Source organism: Monopterus albus, unplaced genomic scaffold (assembly GCF_001952655.1).
Source record: "Monopterus albus unplaced genomic scaffold, M_albus_1.0 scaffold37.1, whole genome shotgun sequence".
In the NCBI taxonomy this organism is placed as follows: domain Eukaryota; kingdom Metazoa; phylum Chordata; class Actinopteri; order Synbranchiformes; family Synbranchidae; genus Monopterus; species Monopterus albus.
Genome location: NW_018127917.1, coordinates 1,814,351 through 1,833,733, shown reverse-complemented (window position 1 = coordinate 1,833,733; position 19,383 = coordinate 1,814,351). Strand labels below are relative to the sequence as shown.

The 19,383-nt window shown below is 39.4% G+C and overlaps 1 protein-coding gene across 1 annotated transcript in view; it reads right to left on the bottom strand.

Moving 5' to 3' along the window:
- kcnt1b (potassium sodium-activated channel subfamily T member 1b) overlaps positions 1 to 19,383 on the bottom strand; it is a 63,669-nt gene that overhangs the window by 19,045 nt on the left and 25,241 nt on the right. The window contains 15 exon segments of the mRNA XM_020598264.1: positions 766 to 874; positions 965 to 1,073; positions 1,336 to 1,399; positions 3,258 to 3,394; positions 4,377 to 4,541; positions 5,034 to 5,214; positions 6,202 to 6,293; positions 8,500 to 8,583; positions 8,883 to 8,957; positions 10,642 to 10,701; positions 10,892 to 10,940; positions 11,042 to 11,089; positions 13,157 to 13,262; positions 14,396 to 14,475; positions 19,317 to 19,355. Of these exon segments, the coding sequence (XP_020453920.1) occupies positions 766 to 874; positions 965 to 1,073; positions 1,336 to 1,399; positions 3,258 to 3,394; positions 4,377 to 4,541; positions 5,034 to 5,214; positions 6,202 to 6,293; positions 8,500 to 8,583; positions 8,883 to 8,957; positions 10,642 to 10,701; positions 10,892 to 10,940; positions 11,042 to 11,089; positions 13,157 to 13,262; positions 14,396 to 14,475; positions 19,317 to 19,355 (1,398 nt within the window).

The window sequence follows — 19,383 nt, the reverse complement described above, 5'->3', positions numbered from 1 at the left end:
AAAGGGAGTTTTTCCTCCCCACTGTCGCCAAGTGCTTGCTCAAGGGGGATTTGTTGGGTTTTCCCTATGTAATAATATTGATAACAGTAAGGTCTAGACCTTACTTTGTAAAGTGTCCTGAGATGACTTTTGTTGTGATTTGGCGCTATACAAATAAGATTTGATTTGATTTGGACAGTGACAGGTTTCTGCAGTGGTGACAGTACACTAGTCAACTCTGCATACAGAAACCAGCTACAGTCTGTAAAACCATTTCATAGACATTGAGCTGCTCTGGAGACAGAGCTAAAGTACAACATCAGTTTTTGATAAGATATGTCAGACTGAAATCCAAAAAAAACAAACAGTTAAACTTGAGCACTCCTACTACATACAGCCAAACTAAGTTCTCTAGGGTCACCACACGCTGTAGCTCAGTTGACATCTCAAAAAGGCTGCAGGAGCTTACATTCATCTAATTAATGACAGTTATTTAATATATGAATACATAAAAAAGTATTTCATTGCTATGCATAGTGTTGTTTGTTGAGTTTCTTTTCCAGTTACACTTGTCAGATAACTGCACCTTAAAAAAAACCTTACAGGAATATTTTTAGGAAATATGCTTTCTGTCTTTGTGGCAGGATTGATACCACTCTCAAGTCTCCCTATTCAATATGAAGCTAGAGGAAGGCAAATGTTAGCTTAGCATAGTATAAACACTGGGAACATACTAATAATGGACAGTGTATACCATTTAAGTGTAAGATAGTGGGGTTCACTCACTGTCCTCTGGAGGTGTGGACCAAGAGAGTGACTAAAGTGGACGTGGCAGGACACACACAGTTGAGCGCCAACATGGCATACTTGAACTCCTCTTCACATACTACATGATCTGATTGAAATGGATAAATTTCAATAAAAGGTTATATATAGAAATAGATTTAGAAGTATGTTTGTTTGCATGCAGGCTTCCTGTACTTACCAGCAAACTTCACATGAAATTTATTTTCTGGTTTGAGAATCTGGACATAGAGAGGGCAGTTTGGAGCGAAGTCCTTCGCAGCCCATGCTCTCAAAATAGTCTGGTGATCCTGTAGGACCAACCGATTGTTCTATATTACTCATATTTCCAGTGACTCATTTAAAAATGCAATATGAATTTTCTGGACTATGAAGCTATCCCCTGAGACTCAGTGTGTGCTCAATATTTAACTGCGAATCCCAACAGCATTTGAATAGCTCCAATCTCTTGGCAAATTTCAAGAAGCAAGTAGAGTGTTAAGGGAAACTGTGCGTGGGTTTATACTGGAAACAAAGCATAGCTTACGACTGGTTTGACTGTGAGAAACGTACAGCGGCTATGCGATCCACTTCAAAGCGGTTGCTGAGGATAAAGCAGGCCTCAGCATCGTCCATCCTGAGGATCCACAGAAAGGCCGATAGAAAAAAGAAAAACAGACAGGCAGGGTCATGGCAAGGGCTGTGACTGTAAAGATGACATTCAACCCCACAATGTTTTAAATAAAAGCTAGGTAAGAATGAGTGTTAATGTCCTGTGACAGTGGCTGAAAAGTGTAACATCCTCATTCTAGCATGAAAATAATCTGCCGCTGGTTGAGGCTGATCATGGCACTTGCTGCACAAGAGGGGCAGTAATCATTTGAGACAGAAGACTCGCATTCTGTGAACTTGAAAAAAAATATAATAAGAAATAATTCCAACATCATCTTTCAGCTGATGTCTCCATGAGGTTTTCCTGGCTAGATGATTTTATCCATGCTATCAGTGTGTAAAATTGAGACAGCAATCCTCTGCATAACTGGACACACTGAAGAAGGGAAGGGGCCCCTGGACAGATTTATGACTTGGATTTCACACTATCATGTGCTAATGAGAAGTAGTTAGATCCCATGCATCATAAAGTTAAATAACATCTGCCAGTGAGCAGCGAGATCCCCTGAAGCAACCGTGAAACCATACGTGCCACACTGGTGCTACAATACTGTGCAACCACAAAGCAACGATTGATAGGTCAAGCATATTCCAATGCCATCTATCAGTTTTTACTGTTGCTCATATACAGTGGGTACGGAAAGTATTCAGACCCCCTCAAATTTTTCACTCTTTGTTATATTGCAGCCATATGCTAAAATCATTTAAGTTCATTTTTTTCCTCATTAATGTACACACAGCACCCCATATTGACAGAAAAACACAGAATGTTTGACATTTTTGCAGATTTATTAAAAAAGAAAAACTGAAATATCACATGGTCATAAGTATTCAGACCCTTTGCTCAGTATTTAGTAGAAGCACCCTTTTGAGCTAATACAGCCATGAGTCTTTTTGGGAATGATGCAACAAGTTTTTCACACCTGCATTTGGGGATCCTCTGCCATTCCTCCTTGCAGATCCCCTCCAGTTCTGTCAGGTTGGATGGTCAACGTTGGTGGACAGCCATTTTCAGGTCTCTCCAGAACTGTTCTTGAATGGCCCAGCCAGAGCCCTGACTTAAACCCAATTGAGCATCTCTGGAGAGACCTGAAAATGGCTGTCCACCAACGTTTACCATCCAGCCTGACAGAACTGGAGAGGATCTGCAAGGAGGAATGGCAGAGGATCCCCAAATGCAGGTGTGAAAAACTTGTTGCATCATTCCCAAAAAGACTCATGGCTGTATTAGCCTGTATTAGTTTTTCTTTTTTAATACATCTGCAAAAATGTCAAAAATTCTGTGTTTTTCTGTCAATATGGGGTGCTGTGTGTACATTAATGAGGAAAAAAATGAACTTAAATGATTTTAGCATATGGCTGCAATATAACAAAGAGTGAAAAATTTAAGGGGGTCTGAATACTTTCCATACCCACTGTATGTGGCCTTTGATGTGAGCCAACGATCAATGCAGAGTGAAATCCCATCATACTGATATGCAAGCACTTCAGTGGATCTACACTGCCAGCAGAGCACTGATACTTTAGATCAACCTTTTAAGTCATTTAGCAGAGATTTAGAAGATCAAGTGTTAGACTAAAACAACCTTTTCAAGAAGACGGCGGCATGCATGATCAGTGACTGACCAAAAAAATTCTGACATTAACACTGAACCTGGTTTTATGTCCATCACTGATAGAAAGAAGCTCACACTGCTGACAACCAGAGCTTGGAAACTAGGATGAACCGTCTGGTTCACAACTTGGACGCTACTGTGTGTGGATGCTGTTAGTTTGTTTCTGTGTGTATGCATTGGCCTTAATGTCAGAATGTGTTCACTGACTTGGCCCTCATCAGGTCCTGGTCTTTGAGGGCAGACCCTTGCAGGTAAATGACCCTCTGGGACCAGAGAGGGATCTGTAGGATGCGGCGAACCTGAATGTCTATGTCTGTCGGACACAGGATCACGACGTAATAGTCCTGCAAGACAAAGAGACATCACTGCATTTCATTAAATGTTTTTGAAAAATCTTTAAATGATCTGTTTAACATTAAATATTCATGACTGAATAAGCAACACTCAGTTACACTTTGGCTTCAAGCCAGTGAGAAGAAATACGAGTCAATGTGGCACACAGTGCATCTAATGGAAATTTGTTTGCTTCCATAGTTATATTGTCTGAAAGAGCACAAATTTGTCTTATAGTGATAAATATATGTTAAAAAGATTGAAAACTGTGGTTGTGAGGACAAGTTAGAACTATTTAAAAAAATCCTTGAATTTGCAGAAAAAGAGTAAAGATTTTTCACGAGCCCCAAATCTTGAAAAGAAATTTTTTTTATATCCACTAACGGCTGCAGACACAGCCAACACAACCTGCAGTGTGGGAGATGCTCTGACCCAGTCATCTCACCATTACAGTTTGGCCCTTGTCAAAGTCACTCACATCCTTAACTTGCCTGTTTTTCCTGCCTTCAACACACCAACTTTGAGGACTGAATGTTCACTTGATGCCTAATATACCCCACACACTGACAGGTGCCATTGTAAACAGATAATCAGTGTTATTTACTTCATCTGTCAGTGGTCATAATATTATGACTGATTGGTGTACATACTGACTTTATTTAGCTGTACATAATGCATGCCAGTAAAGTCTGTACTGTTTTAAGTTGTATGTACTGTATATAATTAGCTAAAATTTTACTTTTTAGTAAGCAAGTATGACACAGTCATATTCGTGTATTTATCATGCATTTATTTATCTTATAGAAACAATCAAAGTAAACATAATCATATGTCATGCATGTCATCACACAACCATTCCTGTGCTGATGGTAAACAAAAGCAATAGAAAGATGGGTGTCCTAAATACAGTTATAGCTTCACATACCGTAAACCTAAAGTTTTATAGTTCGGATAATCCAGCATCCAAAAGTCTCTCATATCTTTCCACCATACCTGTAGTCTGGGATGAGCGTAAAACTCGTTGAGGAAATCCATCAGCAGGTCTATCTTCAGTGAGCTGACACACAGCACCACATGCTTCTCTGTCTGCGCTCGGTGACGGCTGTAGTTTCCCCCTAACTTCTGGCTCTCCATCCACAGGTACGCAAGTTCTTCAAACTGACACAACGGCAACAACATCAATATGACATCATAAGAAACAACACTGAAGTAAATATTGACAGAAATATTCTGCCTGGACACAGATGGTGAAAGTGCTGGAGTGAAAACTGCTGACAGTCAGTTTGTGGGCAGCAGAGTTCATTTCTATATCTCACCCAATTTGCTGTGCACGACAGCAAACACTTTGGAATATTTGATTTAATATTAAAAATAAATAAACCCTGGGAGCCAGCATGACTTTCCCTGAATTTTGAATGAGATTTGCAGAATTCTTCAGCAGGCCGAAATGTCAGACAAGTACTTTATTAGATTTTTATTTACAGCTGCAGTAAAATTGAATATTTCATATCACTCAATTTTTGATGATAACCCTCTGAAGGTCATCACTAGATGCAGAACGTGGAGGAATAATGATAACCTACTACAAGTAGGGTCATGATTGTACTTTGGTGGGAAAAACACTAGGTTAGCATATAGTGATGACAGTACCTGCATTGGGAGAACTACCAGGGCAACACAGATGAGAATGACCACTAGCAGCTTAGAGGGCCAAATCTGTGGTGTAACATCCCCATAGCCAACGGTGGAGAAGGTGACGATGCAGAAATAGAACGAGTCAAACAAGGACAGGTTCTTCCCAGCTCTCTCTAGGTGCTGGATCCCACAAGCTCTGCAGAAAAACAAGGAATTACAGAATGACATTTGACATGCCTCCTGCATGTAAAGACAGGAAAGCATATGATTTGATATTTAATATCTTATACACGGTTCAGTATTATGATTTAGCCTTTTGCACTGGATAACGAAATTCAATTGGCCCAAGATCAAAGGGCACCAAAGTCAATACAGCTTAGGTTCTTTCTCAGTAATTTAAAGTGACACCACTGATTGCTCTGTCAGTTCCACCTCACTGCTTGGGCTAATTCATTTGTGTTTTTTCACTGAATAACTGAAGAATTAATGAAACCCTGAGGCGGGGGGACAAGGATGTTAGACAGAGTGGAGGAGGCAGGTGCTGGGTGGTGGTCAAGACTAAAGAAGGCTACCAAAACTAGGTAGCAGCTTTGATCATAATAAACTGGTGTTATAAATGTTGAAATCAGTGAGATATAAGAAATGAAGAAGGGTGGGTAAATAATAATGGTATTGTGTGTTTTTCAATTTAACACCTTTTCCTGTTGTTTTCTACTTGTTAGTCTTTCACTTACGGCCTGATACCCAACAAGCTCAACTTCAAGATGAGGAAAGCCAAGGTATTTGCATTTGTTTACATTTTTCATAAAGTTTCATATCTACCGTTTGCTTTTGGCAGCATCAGTAACTACTATAAAACAGGCTACATTATACAAGTTAATTCACTAGATGTTTTAAAACCATCTTTTAGTCTTATTTTACCTTGCCATAAAAACAAAAACCATGCACTATGTACTCCACCACTGTGACAGTCTGACTGTATGTCAGCTAACAAACATTTAGATTACTGCATTTCTGATATCTACTTTTACAACAGGAAGAATCTTATCCAACCATTTAACTCCCTGCTAGAAACTATATTTTCGGGGTCATATAGTAAAAGGTTCAGGAACAAATTCTGCTTTGAGGGTCAGTAAAAGGCCTGGAAGCCGCTAGGGTCAGAGCTCTATTTCTGTTCACTCACCCAGTGAAAACCAGACACAGTAATGTGCAGATGAGGATGAACACCTGGTTGAACATGGCAGAGTGCGTCCTCTGGATGGCACGGTGGAAATTCTGAACCGATCAAGAAAGTTACATCATGTAGGCAAGTGGGTACTGAAATACTTCTTCTATTCTGGATTTCCAATATTCACAAGTTATCAAAAACTACATCACTAACATGTGAAACAATGCTAAAACAGTTACTAGCTTCATATTTACTGATTTTCTTTCAGATTTTGGTGAAACTGTCATAAATGTATAAAGTAAATTATATGTATATTTCTGAGGTCATAGTTAAAGGTGGTGCTGTACTGGGTTATATCATATTCAGTGTTGCCTCTATGCTTTTGTCCTCCCCAACTACTTACATGAGTGACATGAGATAATCAGAATATTAGGAAGTGCTCTGCATATAATGCAGTTCACCACCTTTAACTATGATCCCAATAATAAACATATAATGGAATTTATACATTTATGACCATTTTACCAAAAACTGAAACAGTGAGCTTCATAAACACAGATATTAGGGTGGAAATGCTGCATTTATTTGCATACAATTGTACAGGTGTACCTAATAAAGAGGCCAGTGAGTATATATATTAATGAAGACGACAAGTATGTCTGAATACAACAGCACTAAAAAGCTACACATTTGCTGATTTCTGACATGCATTTTTTTAAAAACACAATCTTAAAAAAAATTCCACAGTTTTCTTCTCTTTACTAGAACATTTTAGCACTCCATCGCAACTGTGCTTTCTCTTCCATGATTAGCACACTGCCCATCTTGAAATGCAACAGCTCGTGACTCATTTTCAGTTGCACCTTGTTAGCATGCTCTGCCTGCCACCGGCTCTATCGCCACCTCTTCAAACTGTCACTGCTTTTCCTCCATGTGCTGGTCTGTTTGGCCCCACATTCTACCATCTGTCCAACTACCGCCTTGGCATGAGACATGGTCTTAACAGAATCACTATGAGAGCACACTCTACACCAGTTGGATATCATCTAATTAGTTTGAAATGCATATACTATATACTTTGTACACATAATTCCTGGACATTATTGATTTTTTAAAATATCCTTTTCATGTTGCATTGCAGGGTTTCTCCCATTTTGTTTTGCCTGCAGTTGCACCTTTTTGCTTTGGCTTACCTTGATACTTCTTTTTTTATGTGCTAGGGTTCCCCAGTAAATGCACTTTATATTTTCATTTACAGTACACATCTCCAGTGTATTACTGTTTATTTTTGCAAGCTATACAGTTGTACTACAACTCCCTGCAACTGCAGCTGGTGGTATGATGAAGATCCACTAAATAAGCCTGAGTCATGTCTAGTTCTCTATGTAACCATCAAGATAAGTATCACGTATACAGTATATCTGAAAAAGATTGCTGTAGTATGGGTCCACTGGATTCATTTTTTAGGTGACTGAAAAAAAGTATTCTTTTCACCTCTGTCATTTTTCATCCAAACAAGAAGCAGCTCATTTAATAATCTGAACAAATTGTTTGTTGGCAACTAATTATCCAGCAGACTAATTTATCAACATAACCAGCATTAATGCTAACAATATTACACAAACTAGCTTCTAAAGGATACACCAAAGCCATTAAGATAGAAGAGCTGTGACACTGAGGGGTCAAAAATGGCAGCAGGTCACATGACTCATGTAGATTCAAATAGTTTCAGTCAATTAAGATCCACTGTTTTCTGTAGGGAACAGTGGGATTTACCAGCAATTACCATTTTTAATGACTTGTACAGCCTTGCAGACTAATTCTGTGTTGTGTTGTTGTAGATAGCTCAGCTAATTTAGCTAAGTAGCTTGAGAGAGAGTCAAAAAGGTTGTAAAACTTAACACATCACTTAAAATGTCACAAGTACTTCGAAGATAGCAGCCAAATCAATGTAACTCTGTGGCACTGCTCCTAATATTTGGAACTATTCAACGTTCCTATGATCTGCCATTAGGTCCTTATAACATTGACGGAGATATTATCACTCTCCTTCTTAATCCACTCTGGGATACACTAGCTACATATTAGATGTGTTTGCCAAAATGTAGTGTCAGCCAATGAGAAATAAGGAAACTGGGCTACTGAACTCAATTCTGTTTAGCTGAACTGGGTAAACGCAGTCAAATCTTTTGGCCAGTCTTACTTATGAATTGAGTCTGCCTTGTACTTCAGTGCTAAAAACACGCAGTTATATCTCACCTCTTTTTTGGAATACAAATACAGTTTGTAGAGTACATTATTAAACATACTTACAATCATGTTCTCCAGGGCACCTTTTGCTAACCAGCAGTTAAGAAATACAGGGACAAATATGTTTCTCAATGGAGGCCAGAAAATCTTGAAGAGGAAAGGAAAGAAAGGAGGAGGAGAGGAAGGGTGAAATACTCACACTTAAACCTAAGACAACATAATCACTACAGAGAATAAATAAAATGAATAAGCTCTTAGGTGCCTTTCTTAGGAGATTTGGCTGACAAAATGTTTAGTCTGAGATGAAGTGGGTAGTACTGAGGGCATTAACATTAGATTATGCGACTGCTTAGCAATCCAATACCAAAATGAAATGAAAGTGCTTATATTAAATATACTGTATATTTTTCAGGTTGACTGATAAATCAATTAAGTTAATTACTCACTGTGATTATAAATGGCACTGTGTTGATCATCTCCAAAATGAAGGACACCTGGAAGATCTGCTCCCAAACGTTCCCCTACAAAGGAAATTGAGTGAACCAGTGAGAAGTCAGATTGTTTTAAAGAGAAGTAATTCCAGTAACACTGAATACTGCAGTAAAGCAGCTGCGGTCCCCATAACAGGCAAGATAACTACAGTTCTGTAGGTTATAGCAAGAGAAAGGAAATACAGTGGGTATGAAAAGTATTCAGACCCCCTTAAATTTTTCACTCTTTGTTATATTGCAGCCATATGCTAAAATCATTTAAGTTCATTTTTTTCCTCATTAATGTACACACAGCACCCCATATTGACAGAAAAACACAGAATTGTTGACATTTTTGCAGATTTATTAAAAAAGAAAAACTGAAATATCACATGGTCATAAGTATTCAGACCCTTTGCCGTGACACTCATATATTTAACTTAGGTGCTGTCCATTTCTTCTGATCATCCCTGAGATGGTTCTACACCTTCATTTGAGTCCAGCTGTGTTTGATTATACTGATTGGACGTGATTAGGAAAGCCACACACCTGTCTATATAAGACCCTACAGCTCACAGTGCATGTCAGAGCAAATGAGAATCATGAGGTCAAAGGAACTGCCTGAAGAGCTCAGAGACAGAATTGTGGCAAGGCCCAGATCTGGCCAAGGTTACAAAAAAATTTCTGCTGCACTTAAAGCTCCTAAGAGCACAGTCGCCTCCATAATCCTTAAATGGAAGACGTTTAAGACGACCAGACCCTTTCCTAGAGCTGGCCGTCCAGCCGCCTGGAGTTTGCTAAAAAACACCTGAAGGACTCCAAGATGGTGAGAAATACGATTCTCTGGTCTGATGAGACCAAGATAGAACTTTTTGGCCTTAATTCTAAGTGGTATGTGTGGAGAAAACCAGGCACTGCTCATCACCTGTCCAATACAGTCCCAACAGTGAAGCACGGTGGTGGCAGCCTCATGCTATGGGGGTGTTTTTCAGCTGCAGGGACAGGACGACTGGTTGCAATGGAGGGAAGGGTGAATGCGGCCAAGTACAGGGATATCCTGGACGAAAACCTTCTCCAGAGTGCTCAGGACCTCAGACTGGGCCGAAGGTTCACCTTCCAACAAGACAATGACCCTAAGCACACAGCTAAAATAATGAAGGAGTGGCTTTACAACAACTCTGTGACTGTTCTTGAATGGCCCAGCCAGAGGCCTGACTTAAACCCAATTTAGCATCTCTGGAGAGACCTGAAAATGGCTGTCCACCAACGTTTACCATCCAACCTGACAGAACTGGAGAGGATCTGCAAGGAGGAATGGCAGAGGATCCCCAAATGCAGGTGTGAAAAACTTGTTGCATCATTCCCAAAAAGACTCATGGCTGTATTAGCTCAAAAGGGTGCTTCTACTGAATACTGAGCAAAGGGTCTGAATACTTATGACTAAGGACAGGGGTGCACCTTGAGATAATTTATGAAGATGAAACACAAACTGCACTTTCATCTCTTTCTATTTGCATAACTTGTTTGTGCAATAGAACGTGTCGTGTCAGAGTCCAGAATTAGTGGCAAAATACTTTTGGTCCTGTGTCTTTAATACCGGCACATGGACTGGACACTGAAAGCTGTCAGACCACGAAAGAGAATAAACAGGCAGTGCTGGACTTTGATCAGACAGCTGCAAAACATGTGCATGAGACAGAAAAAAGAAAGTGTGCACTGAGGACTGGTTTCTTACCTTGTAGCTGAGATATGTGATAAGCATGGTCTCCAAGAAACTGATTAAGGCCACTGTCACCTGGACCAGAGGAGGATAGGGAGGTAAATGAACCTAGTAACTGTAAACTCATCTCTTCTGGCTTCTCAGCCTTCACTGAGGAACTACTATGATTTGTAGTAAATGGATGCCAGTGCTGAATTCTGCATTGACATTCAGTTTGTGCAGTGGAATTTGATTTATATGCACTTTCAGTTATTATTATTCTCACCTGTATTGCCCATACAGGAACCAGTCTATTCACCCAGAGAATCAAATCCCTGTTAAAACCCATAAGAGAATTTTCCTTACACTCCATGTATTTTCAACAGAGGAAATGAACACACCACAGGTCCCAGTTAAATGTTACTTTGAAGCGTACCAGTTGATTTCTGGAGACTCTGTTGTATTCGTCCAGTTGGTGTTCCGACTGCAAAACAATACAGCAACAAGGGAAAACCGACAGATTGTGAATGTTTGTGTGCGAGTGGAAAAATGCCCACTGAGAAACATTTCCATTAGCTGGTACAGTATGTTGCCATAAAGAACAAACCCAGTGTTTGTCTAAAAGCTGCTCGCAGTCAGCACAATACAATCTACAGCTTCAACATCACTGCATAGGAGGAGTTTATTGTTTGTGTTTTAGACACAAAATTAATTAAACTGTAATCACTTCAAAACAACTTCTTTCCCGGACAATGTTCATGTTTTGTCATCAAAATTACACTGTCATCTCTTGGTGCTTGTCAAATGCTACAGCAAATTTAGGCTTTTTGTTTAGGAGTAATTCTCGATTAGAAGAACCCCGCAGACACATTCAAAGTGCCTAAAGTAAAACACCAAAACATTTTTATATATAACCTCTTGATATCTATGCACAGGCCAATGGGAAACTATTTTCTGATACATGTCAAGTCAACTGATTGGTGTGGAATTAGAAGCCGGAACAGATAAACAGCATGAAAGGATAGGTTTCAGATTCTTCAGGTTGATCTTAAAACCATATTAAATGTACCCATACAGTCTGTAAAAATAGGTCTTAGTCATAATTTTTCCTACTCTCCACACCAACTGCTTTCACTTGAAACACAACTATGCTATAAAAAAGACGACTGCCCTCCAGCTCCAGCTGTCCCACTGAGCTAATCTGAATTGGTATCCTTCAAAGTTACAGACCATTTACGACAAATTTCTCTTTTGGTTCCGTGAATAGTAGTTCCTTGCTGAGCCCTGGCAGTGGGATATGTTTTAGTAGCAGCATGTACTATAAGTTTGTTACTGTAGTTGTTGGCTGGTGTTTACTTCCCAAGTTGTACTCATAGTTACTGAAACTGGGAAGCAAGTCTGTACTTTGCAGATTTGAGTATAGCTGGAGTATTTTTGCTATTAGTGGTTTTAGAACACTAGTAGAACCTGCTCTGAATCTGTGTCTGTATTTTATTCGTGTGTGACATTTCAGAGTTGCTCCAGCTTTTTCTCCTGTCTATTCCTGCCTCATCCGCGCTTTGTGCAAAGTAGAACACAGTTCCTGTGTTTATCCAGACAGTCAAAACTGGCCATAAATATGCCCATTTAAACAGAAGAAGTGGTGCTGCGAGAGAAAATGCAATGCACAGCTGTGCCATCACCAACAGAGCCAACAGCACATGAAGTGATTGGTAAATACCACAGTTATTTAACAACTTTTGGACTATAATAACATAACTGATCTTCATTAGGTATTTTATTTTATTTTAACAATGTTTTATGTTTGTTTGATCTTCTTTATGGTTTTAATGGATTTTTTTCCCTTTGCCTATTTAAAGCAGTCTGAGCTGCCTCTGTGTATGAAGTGTGCTATACAAATACAACTGCCTTGCCAAGTAGAGACAATAACTATGAGGGACTGAAATATTGATTATGCAATTACATGAGTAAAAAGCCGGTTCCGGTAACAGGACCTACAGGCTGTTAATAGAGTAGAATGCATCTCTCCATCTCAGCTTGACAAGGAACTACTAAATAGACTGTAGCTTTAGAAGATGCTGACATGAATTAACTTAGTGGGACAAGTGGAGCTTCATTTGAGCCTCAGACAAACTTTGAACAAGTTTTTTTTTTTTTTTTTTTTTTTTTTTTACAGCATAGTTGTGTTCTAGGTGAAAACATTAAGAGTCAGTGTGGAGAGTAGGAAAAGTTACAATGACTAAGACATATTCTTATGCATATACTGTATATGCATGCCAATATTGTTGTAAGATCAACTTGAAAAATCCCAGACCTATCCTTTAAAAGTGATGAGCAGATAGAGAACAGATCTGCATCTACAAAATCAGCTTCTGGACAGCAACTTTTTTTCTGAAGCAAAAGATGTCACATAACTTTACTTAGTGTCAAAGATATTGACAAAACATAAAAAGCAAACAAGAAATCTTAAAATAATATCCAGAAAATATGAACACATCTGACAGAGGGAATAACTGATGAGTGGGAGGATATTATTGACTGTGACTCTCACCATGAGTTACCATTGATCCCCTTGGGGTTATCCAAGCTGACTCTCAGTATGTAGAGGGCACAGGTGAGAATCTTCAATGAGAAGTTGAACAAACGGATTCTCAGGCCTATGAGGCAACAAAAACAGCAACATCTGACATTTGTTCACAGCCTTAACTTCTAAGCTGTACACCTTCTCTGTTAATTTTCTCACATGTTGATATACAACTGGTGTCGCTGTAGTTCTAGGTGCATGAAATACATTTAGAGAAAGGCCTGAAGTGACTATATCTGCCGAAGCCCTGAGGCATACTGCACTGGCACCTGGTCACAAGTGATCACCCCTGATACATCGCTTTCAAATCCTCCAACAATAGCACCAACACTAGCACATTTATGGACTTATAACATGACAAAGGTCTACACAGCATGACAAGTTACTGGTGGGATTGCACAGGAATAGCTGAGGGGTTAAAATGTTTGTAAATCAGTCTCCTGTTTGAGTAAGTGCAGGTATACATATGATTTGCACCACCAAATATGCAGATAAATACTTAAGGGATATGCAGGGGGACTTAAGGGAATGCAGATAAATACTTGGCTGCAGATATGAAGAGCAGCCAGAAGGTGGTGCTAGCTACAATATATTAGCCATCTCCGATCAACCTGAAGCTGCTAATCTCTTGTGACCGGATCTCTTCAGATGAAGTTACTGTCAATGTTAAAAACCAGACAAACACAAACAGAGCTGCAGCGGAACAACAAACCCCTGTAGTCAAGTGTGAAACTTTCGGTAGTTTTTAGTGGCAATGACAAGCTGAGGGAGAGACAGCAGAGCCATGTCAGTGTCAAAGATATGTTGATGACATGTTCTACCAAAGAAAAAGAGTTTCTCTGGTGTAAACGTTTACAAACAAATGGCTTCCTGACACAATGCACCAAATCACTGAGCTGCCAGGCTCATCTTCTAATGAGAAAAACACTGCAGCCCCACATCATCTCTGAACAAATGAGCTCCTTTGGCCATGCTGGGCCACAGCGTGCACACCCAAAAATACCGGAATTTATAATTACACCACTAATGTAATAATAAAAACCCCATCTGAGACAGAAATTGGATGTGCATTATCACTGGCGACAATTTCCTCCATAATTTGTTCAACTAGCTCTGAGCATACTGTATCTAGTTGCAGCAAAAGTCTTACCATTTGCATTATGGGAAGAGAGGAGAATGATGATAGGTTCCCTATCAGGTACTTACTTGACCTTTGGTTTTTGATGAAGAAAAGCTTCAGCCTCTCCTTAAAGGTGTTTTCGTTCACATAGAACTCCACCTGTACCCTGTTGGAAACAAAGCAAAATGTCAGTGTAAACATATACAGATGAGCATACAGAAGCACTGAGCCCTCTGCCAACACATATATTGTATACTCACATCAAAAGTCACCCAGAGACACAGTGAATTACACTTGAACAAAAACTATAAGCATATAATGGTACTATATAGTCCAGTGTAAAACAAATAAGTGTATTCAAAATTATATACATTTGTTGAATTCAGCACCACATACACTTAATGTGAAACACATGTGACAATGGCTCTGGTCCAGGTACAGCCACTTTCATCTCTGCATTCAGAATAAATATAATTTGAAATTTCAACACCAATGCAATATCTGAGTATCAGTACATTTAACTCCTTAGTTTGAGGACTAAAACCCATAAACCTTTTCTCAACAATGCAGCATGTGTTCCCAGTACTTCTGTTTATTGCAATATTAACACATTCAGCAAAACAAGTACTTTGCCTAAATAAGTTATAATTTAGACCAGAAAATATCTCATCAAAGAATAATAAAAAGTCTTAAATTCTGTAATACACTTTGATACTCCATGCTGAGTACACATTTCAGTGTGTACACAAAATGTTATTTAAGAAAAGCTGTGCAAATCTCTCTTCTGACTGATTCCATTAGCCTCCATTTTCATAAGTCATTGTGTATCATTAGCCTTCATAATATATTAGCCACAAATATATTCAAGAATGAATTAAAATGCACAGCACTGATACTTCAATAATGCAGATATAGCTCTAATGAGACATGAGTCCAGACATGAATTTTGGAAAATATTATTTACACTTTGTAAGCCAGTCTGAATCATTTGGATCTAGATTATTTCTTTACATAATTTAGAACATGACCCTTTACAGGAGGAGAGGACATAATGGCCAAAAGTTCACTTAAGCGTGTATAATGATGAAGCTGCTGTGAGTAGGTTAGATGAACATAGGTTGTGAGACAGGCCTACTGACAGTTTATGTAATGTAGAGTAGAGAGCTTAGTGTCACTAATGAGCATTAAGGGTAAGTAATGATGACCTCACAGTTAAAGAAGAGCCCCTTAGAGCCTTCTACTTTGTCTGACAAGAAGAATACGGTGCAAAAGACAAGGGAGGAGAGAGCAAGAGGGCAATTACAGCAGTCAGCCCCTCAGGGACGTACAAATGTGTAGACACGGAGTGTAGGTGGTAGAATGAACGAGATATGCACCGTTCCTCAGCTACGCCCCTCAGCCTCTATCACCATGGAGACTGCTTTCAGGGCAAAAAATGTTCAATCATATGTCTGAGTGTTATGCATTTCTAGTACAAGGAATAAGGTGAAGTCACACACACATACAAAGACACATTCTCAACTGTAGGACACGCCACACACTCCCATCCCCATGACGCCATCCTACCCAAACCACTGCTACTTGAAAACTATATAAACCAAGTGTACCAACTGCTCTATCACCCAAGAGCAGTAAAGACATAATAATCCCACAGGAACTTCACAAATTATTCTGATCCCCTTTTTCACACTTGACATCCATCTTTTCCTATCAATCTACATTCATTACATAATGGATGTACTGAGGTCCCTAATTCAGTACTGCAGAAATCCTTGGGCAGCAGTTCCAGCTTCAAGTCATCTTGGTAAATCTCTACAAACACCTGGATTTGAGCAGTTTAACCCATTCTTCCTGGAAGAGCCCCTCAAGCTCTGGGAGCACTCAAGCCTCAAAGACATTGTATTAAACCCTTGCCCTGATTTCTGATTTCTGCCTCAATTTTATCATGGAGATCCACAGTGAGTTCCTTGGACTTCATGGCTTATATGTATGGCTTGTTATCCTAACATGTAGTGTGACAGTATGTATAGGTGTGTTCCTTTCTAAACTACGTCCAAACTATTCCATTTGCCACAGATGGATATCACTTATCTTTGAGATAGGTCTAGAAGTTAATTGACGCAAACAGGATGCATGTGACCAGAATTTGGAGCATCAAAAAGCTATGCTTCTGTAAAAAGAAATTTCATTTCTATCAACATGCTTTCACTTTATCATTATCAGTTCAGATTCAGACAGCCTTAATATCCCCAAGGGGCAAATTGTTGTGCAGCCAGCAGAAATCACACCATGATCACAATAAACACAAATAAATAACAAAAAACAAACCACTAGTACAGAGCTAGAACCGCTGGTATAGCTTTAAGTATTTAAAAAGCCATTAGTGGTTCAGACCAAAGAGTCTGTAAGTCTTTTTGTTCTGTATGTTGGTACCCTGTATCTACAACCAGATAGCAGCATCAGAAACTCATTAACCAAGGGGTGGCTGGAATCAGCCTGAACTGATTGTGCTTTCCTCAAGGTCTTAGTCCTATACAGTTCACAGGGGTCAGTCTGTTCAATACCTGCAATCTTCCTACAGGCTTTAATGGTACTTTGCAGTCTGTTCTCATTTTTAGGTCTGAGCAAGGAGTATTTGGTCTCAACTCAAAAAAGGCGACATGGTTTGTAGAGCCTTTTCCATATACTGTAAAACAGCCATTCGTAATATGTGACAGTAAGTGCACCTTGAGAAACAGATTCTGGTGGGAAGGACTTGTGAATAAGGTTTCAGCATTTAAGCAGCATACACACAAATACAAAAACAGTGCACCATGACCATCGCCAGTGGTAGAATTACCAAATTATGCAACCTTGCCTGAAACACCTAGCGCCTACATCTGCTTTGTAGACTGTAAATAAACATCAAACAGCTTGGTGACCTCGGGATAATCTGCCTAGCAGATCAGAGCTGTTCAAATGCCTCAATTCACTGTAGTGGAAGATAAAACACTGTCCAACATCCACCAGATACTATGTACCACATGTAATATTTATCAGAGAGTAAGGGCAAGCAAAGGTAAACAGCTGTATCAATTAGCCTAGTGGAACCTCACATGGAGTTAAACAGATCTGTAGGAGGAAGTTACGTCACAGTCCTGATGTGGTGCACGGATGCTTCTGCACAATGTGCTACTGCAGACTCTGATCAAAGCCAACACCATTTTCTGTACAATCCAGTCTTGTAGAGTGCATTATACAGTATACATGTGGCATCTCCAAAATCAATAAATTTGATTAAATTACCATACGCGTTGGCATAGCAACAAATGCAGAAATTATCTGGTGGTTTTAGTTACATTCCAAGCTGTATCACGGTTTACAATATGATCTAAGCTTAGGGCCCCAGAGTCGGCGCACAGACCAGTAATGCAGCATCACGTCTGGTAAACAGTCTGATAACAGCTCTTCCCATCACAGCCTGAATAGTTTCATTTCTGACCCCAGGTTTGCTCTGTTTCCTCTCTGACTAAGCAAACAGTTGAAAATAGAGAATTTCCCATGCACCAACCACAGAAATGTGCCTGATATAAAGGCTGCAGGATTCTAAAAATATTACACACAGACATGAATGTTCAAAAGCTGTTGCATTTTTGTCATTCTCTGCTTCTGTTTCAGGGAGCTGCATCTAAAATTCTCTTGGTGAAAGTACATGTCCCATAGCCTCGTTACAATGCAAAAATGAATGGGCTTTCAGGCCAGACATGGGTTGTGGCAACTGCGAAGGCTTGTCAAAGCGCTGTGACAACCACGTCTTGAAGTGAAATGTTAACAAAACTAGAGATGTGGCTATCCACTTCATGAAAACCTACCACTTGGTTCAGAGTTAAACACCTGGGAACAACAACAACTGGCAAAGATTTGAACTTAACACATCTACAAAAAGGGTCTGCAGACACTTTACTTTACTCTGTAGACTTTTAATGAGGACAAAACACTGATGAGTTTGTCTTTTATCCAGTTGAATTTAGCCTTTTGTATAATCTCATGGTATAGGAACCTTACTCTGTAAAACAAAAATCCTCTGGCTAATATGGTTCAAGTAGCCACGCAGAAGCTCTCTCTGACAGGATTTTATACATATATATGACATACAGCAGTTTAAGAATGGGCAGGCCATTGTAAAGGAAGAAAAACAGACAGTAGCACTATATATATACTGACTTCAGTGGAGACACCTTTGCAGCTTTGTCGTCTGTCTCTATTCACCTCAGCAGCTGCAATAAAATTCATCAAACTTCTAACAATAATTTGAACAACAATCTTCATGAACATAATCAGTAACAATGACTATCACATTTTACAGATTAACTGTAAAAGAATTCACTGGTTTCAGAACAAATAAGGATGAAGCAGGCTAGCCACAAAGACTAAATCTCCATAGGAACTTAGTTTAACCTGCTTTCATGCAACTGAAATTCAGCTTGGACAACTGGAAAATCCCAGTTTAGCTGCATAGAATGAATCTCCATGGTAACTTGACTAGGTTCAATTTAACCTGCTTTCATGCAGCTGAGTCAGGGCTAAATTCAGCTGGGATAACTGTAAAAATCAAGGCTTAATTTCTTATCTTGGTTTTGTGTAATACCCCCCTGGAGTACAAACAAACAAAAACAGACATACAGATAGCCTTTTCACCATTTACTGTGGTATGACTGAATCAGACAGAAATATGTGATGGGCTACACACTTTCTTTGAGTGCTAGCCACTAAAACTGCTGAAAAGGTAGCCACAAATGAAGGCATAACTCCTCACATTCTGCATCAGTACCACAGCGATTATTGTCCATTTTGATAATGGTAATATAACCTCCAAACACAATCAAAGAATTGTCTACATGCAAATCCAAAGTGAACTGTGTTATGTATATGCTTTGGTGATTGAAGAAATGTTCCAGTCAGTTCTGTGTACAGTTACCACTGCAGACACAATCCATGCCATGCGAGCATGATGATGACAGGACTTACTGGGCATTGGTTGAGTCCATACTGTACTCCTCCTGATACCTGGACACAGCACACATGAACACAGATA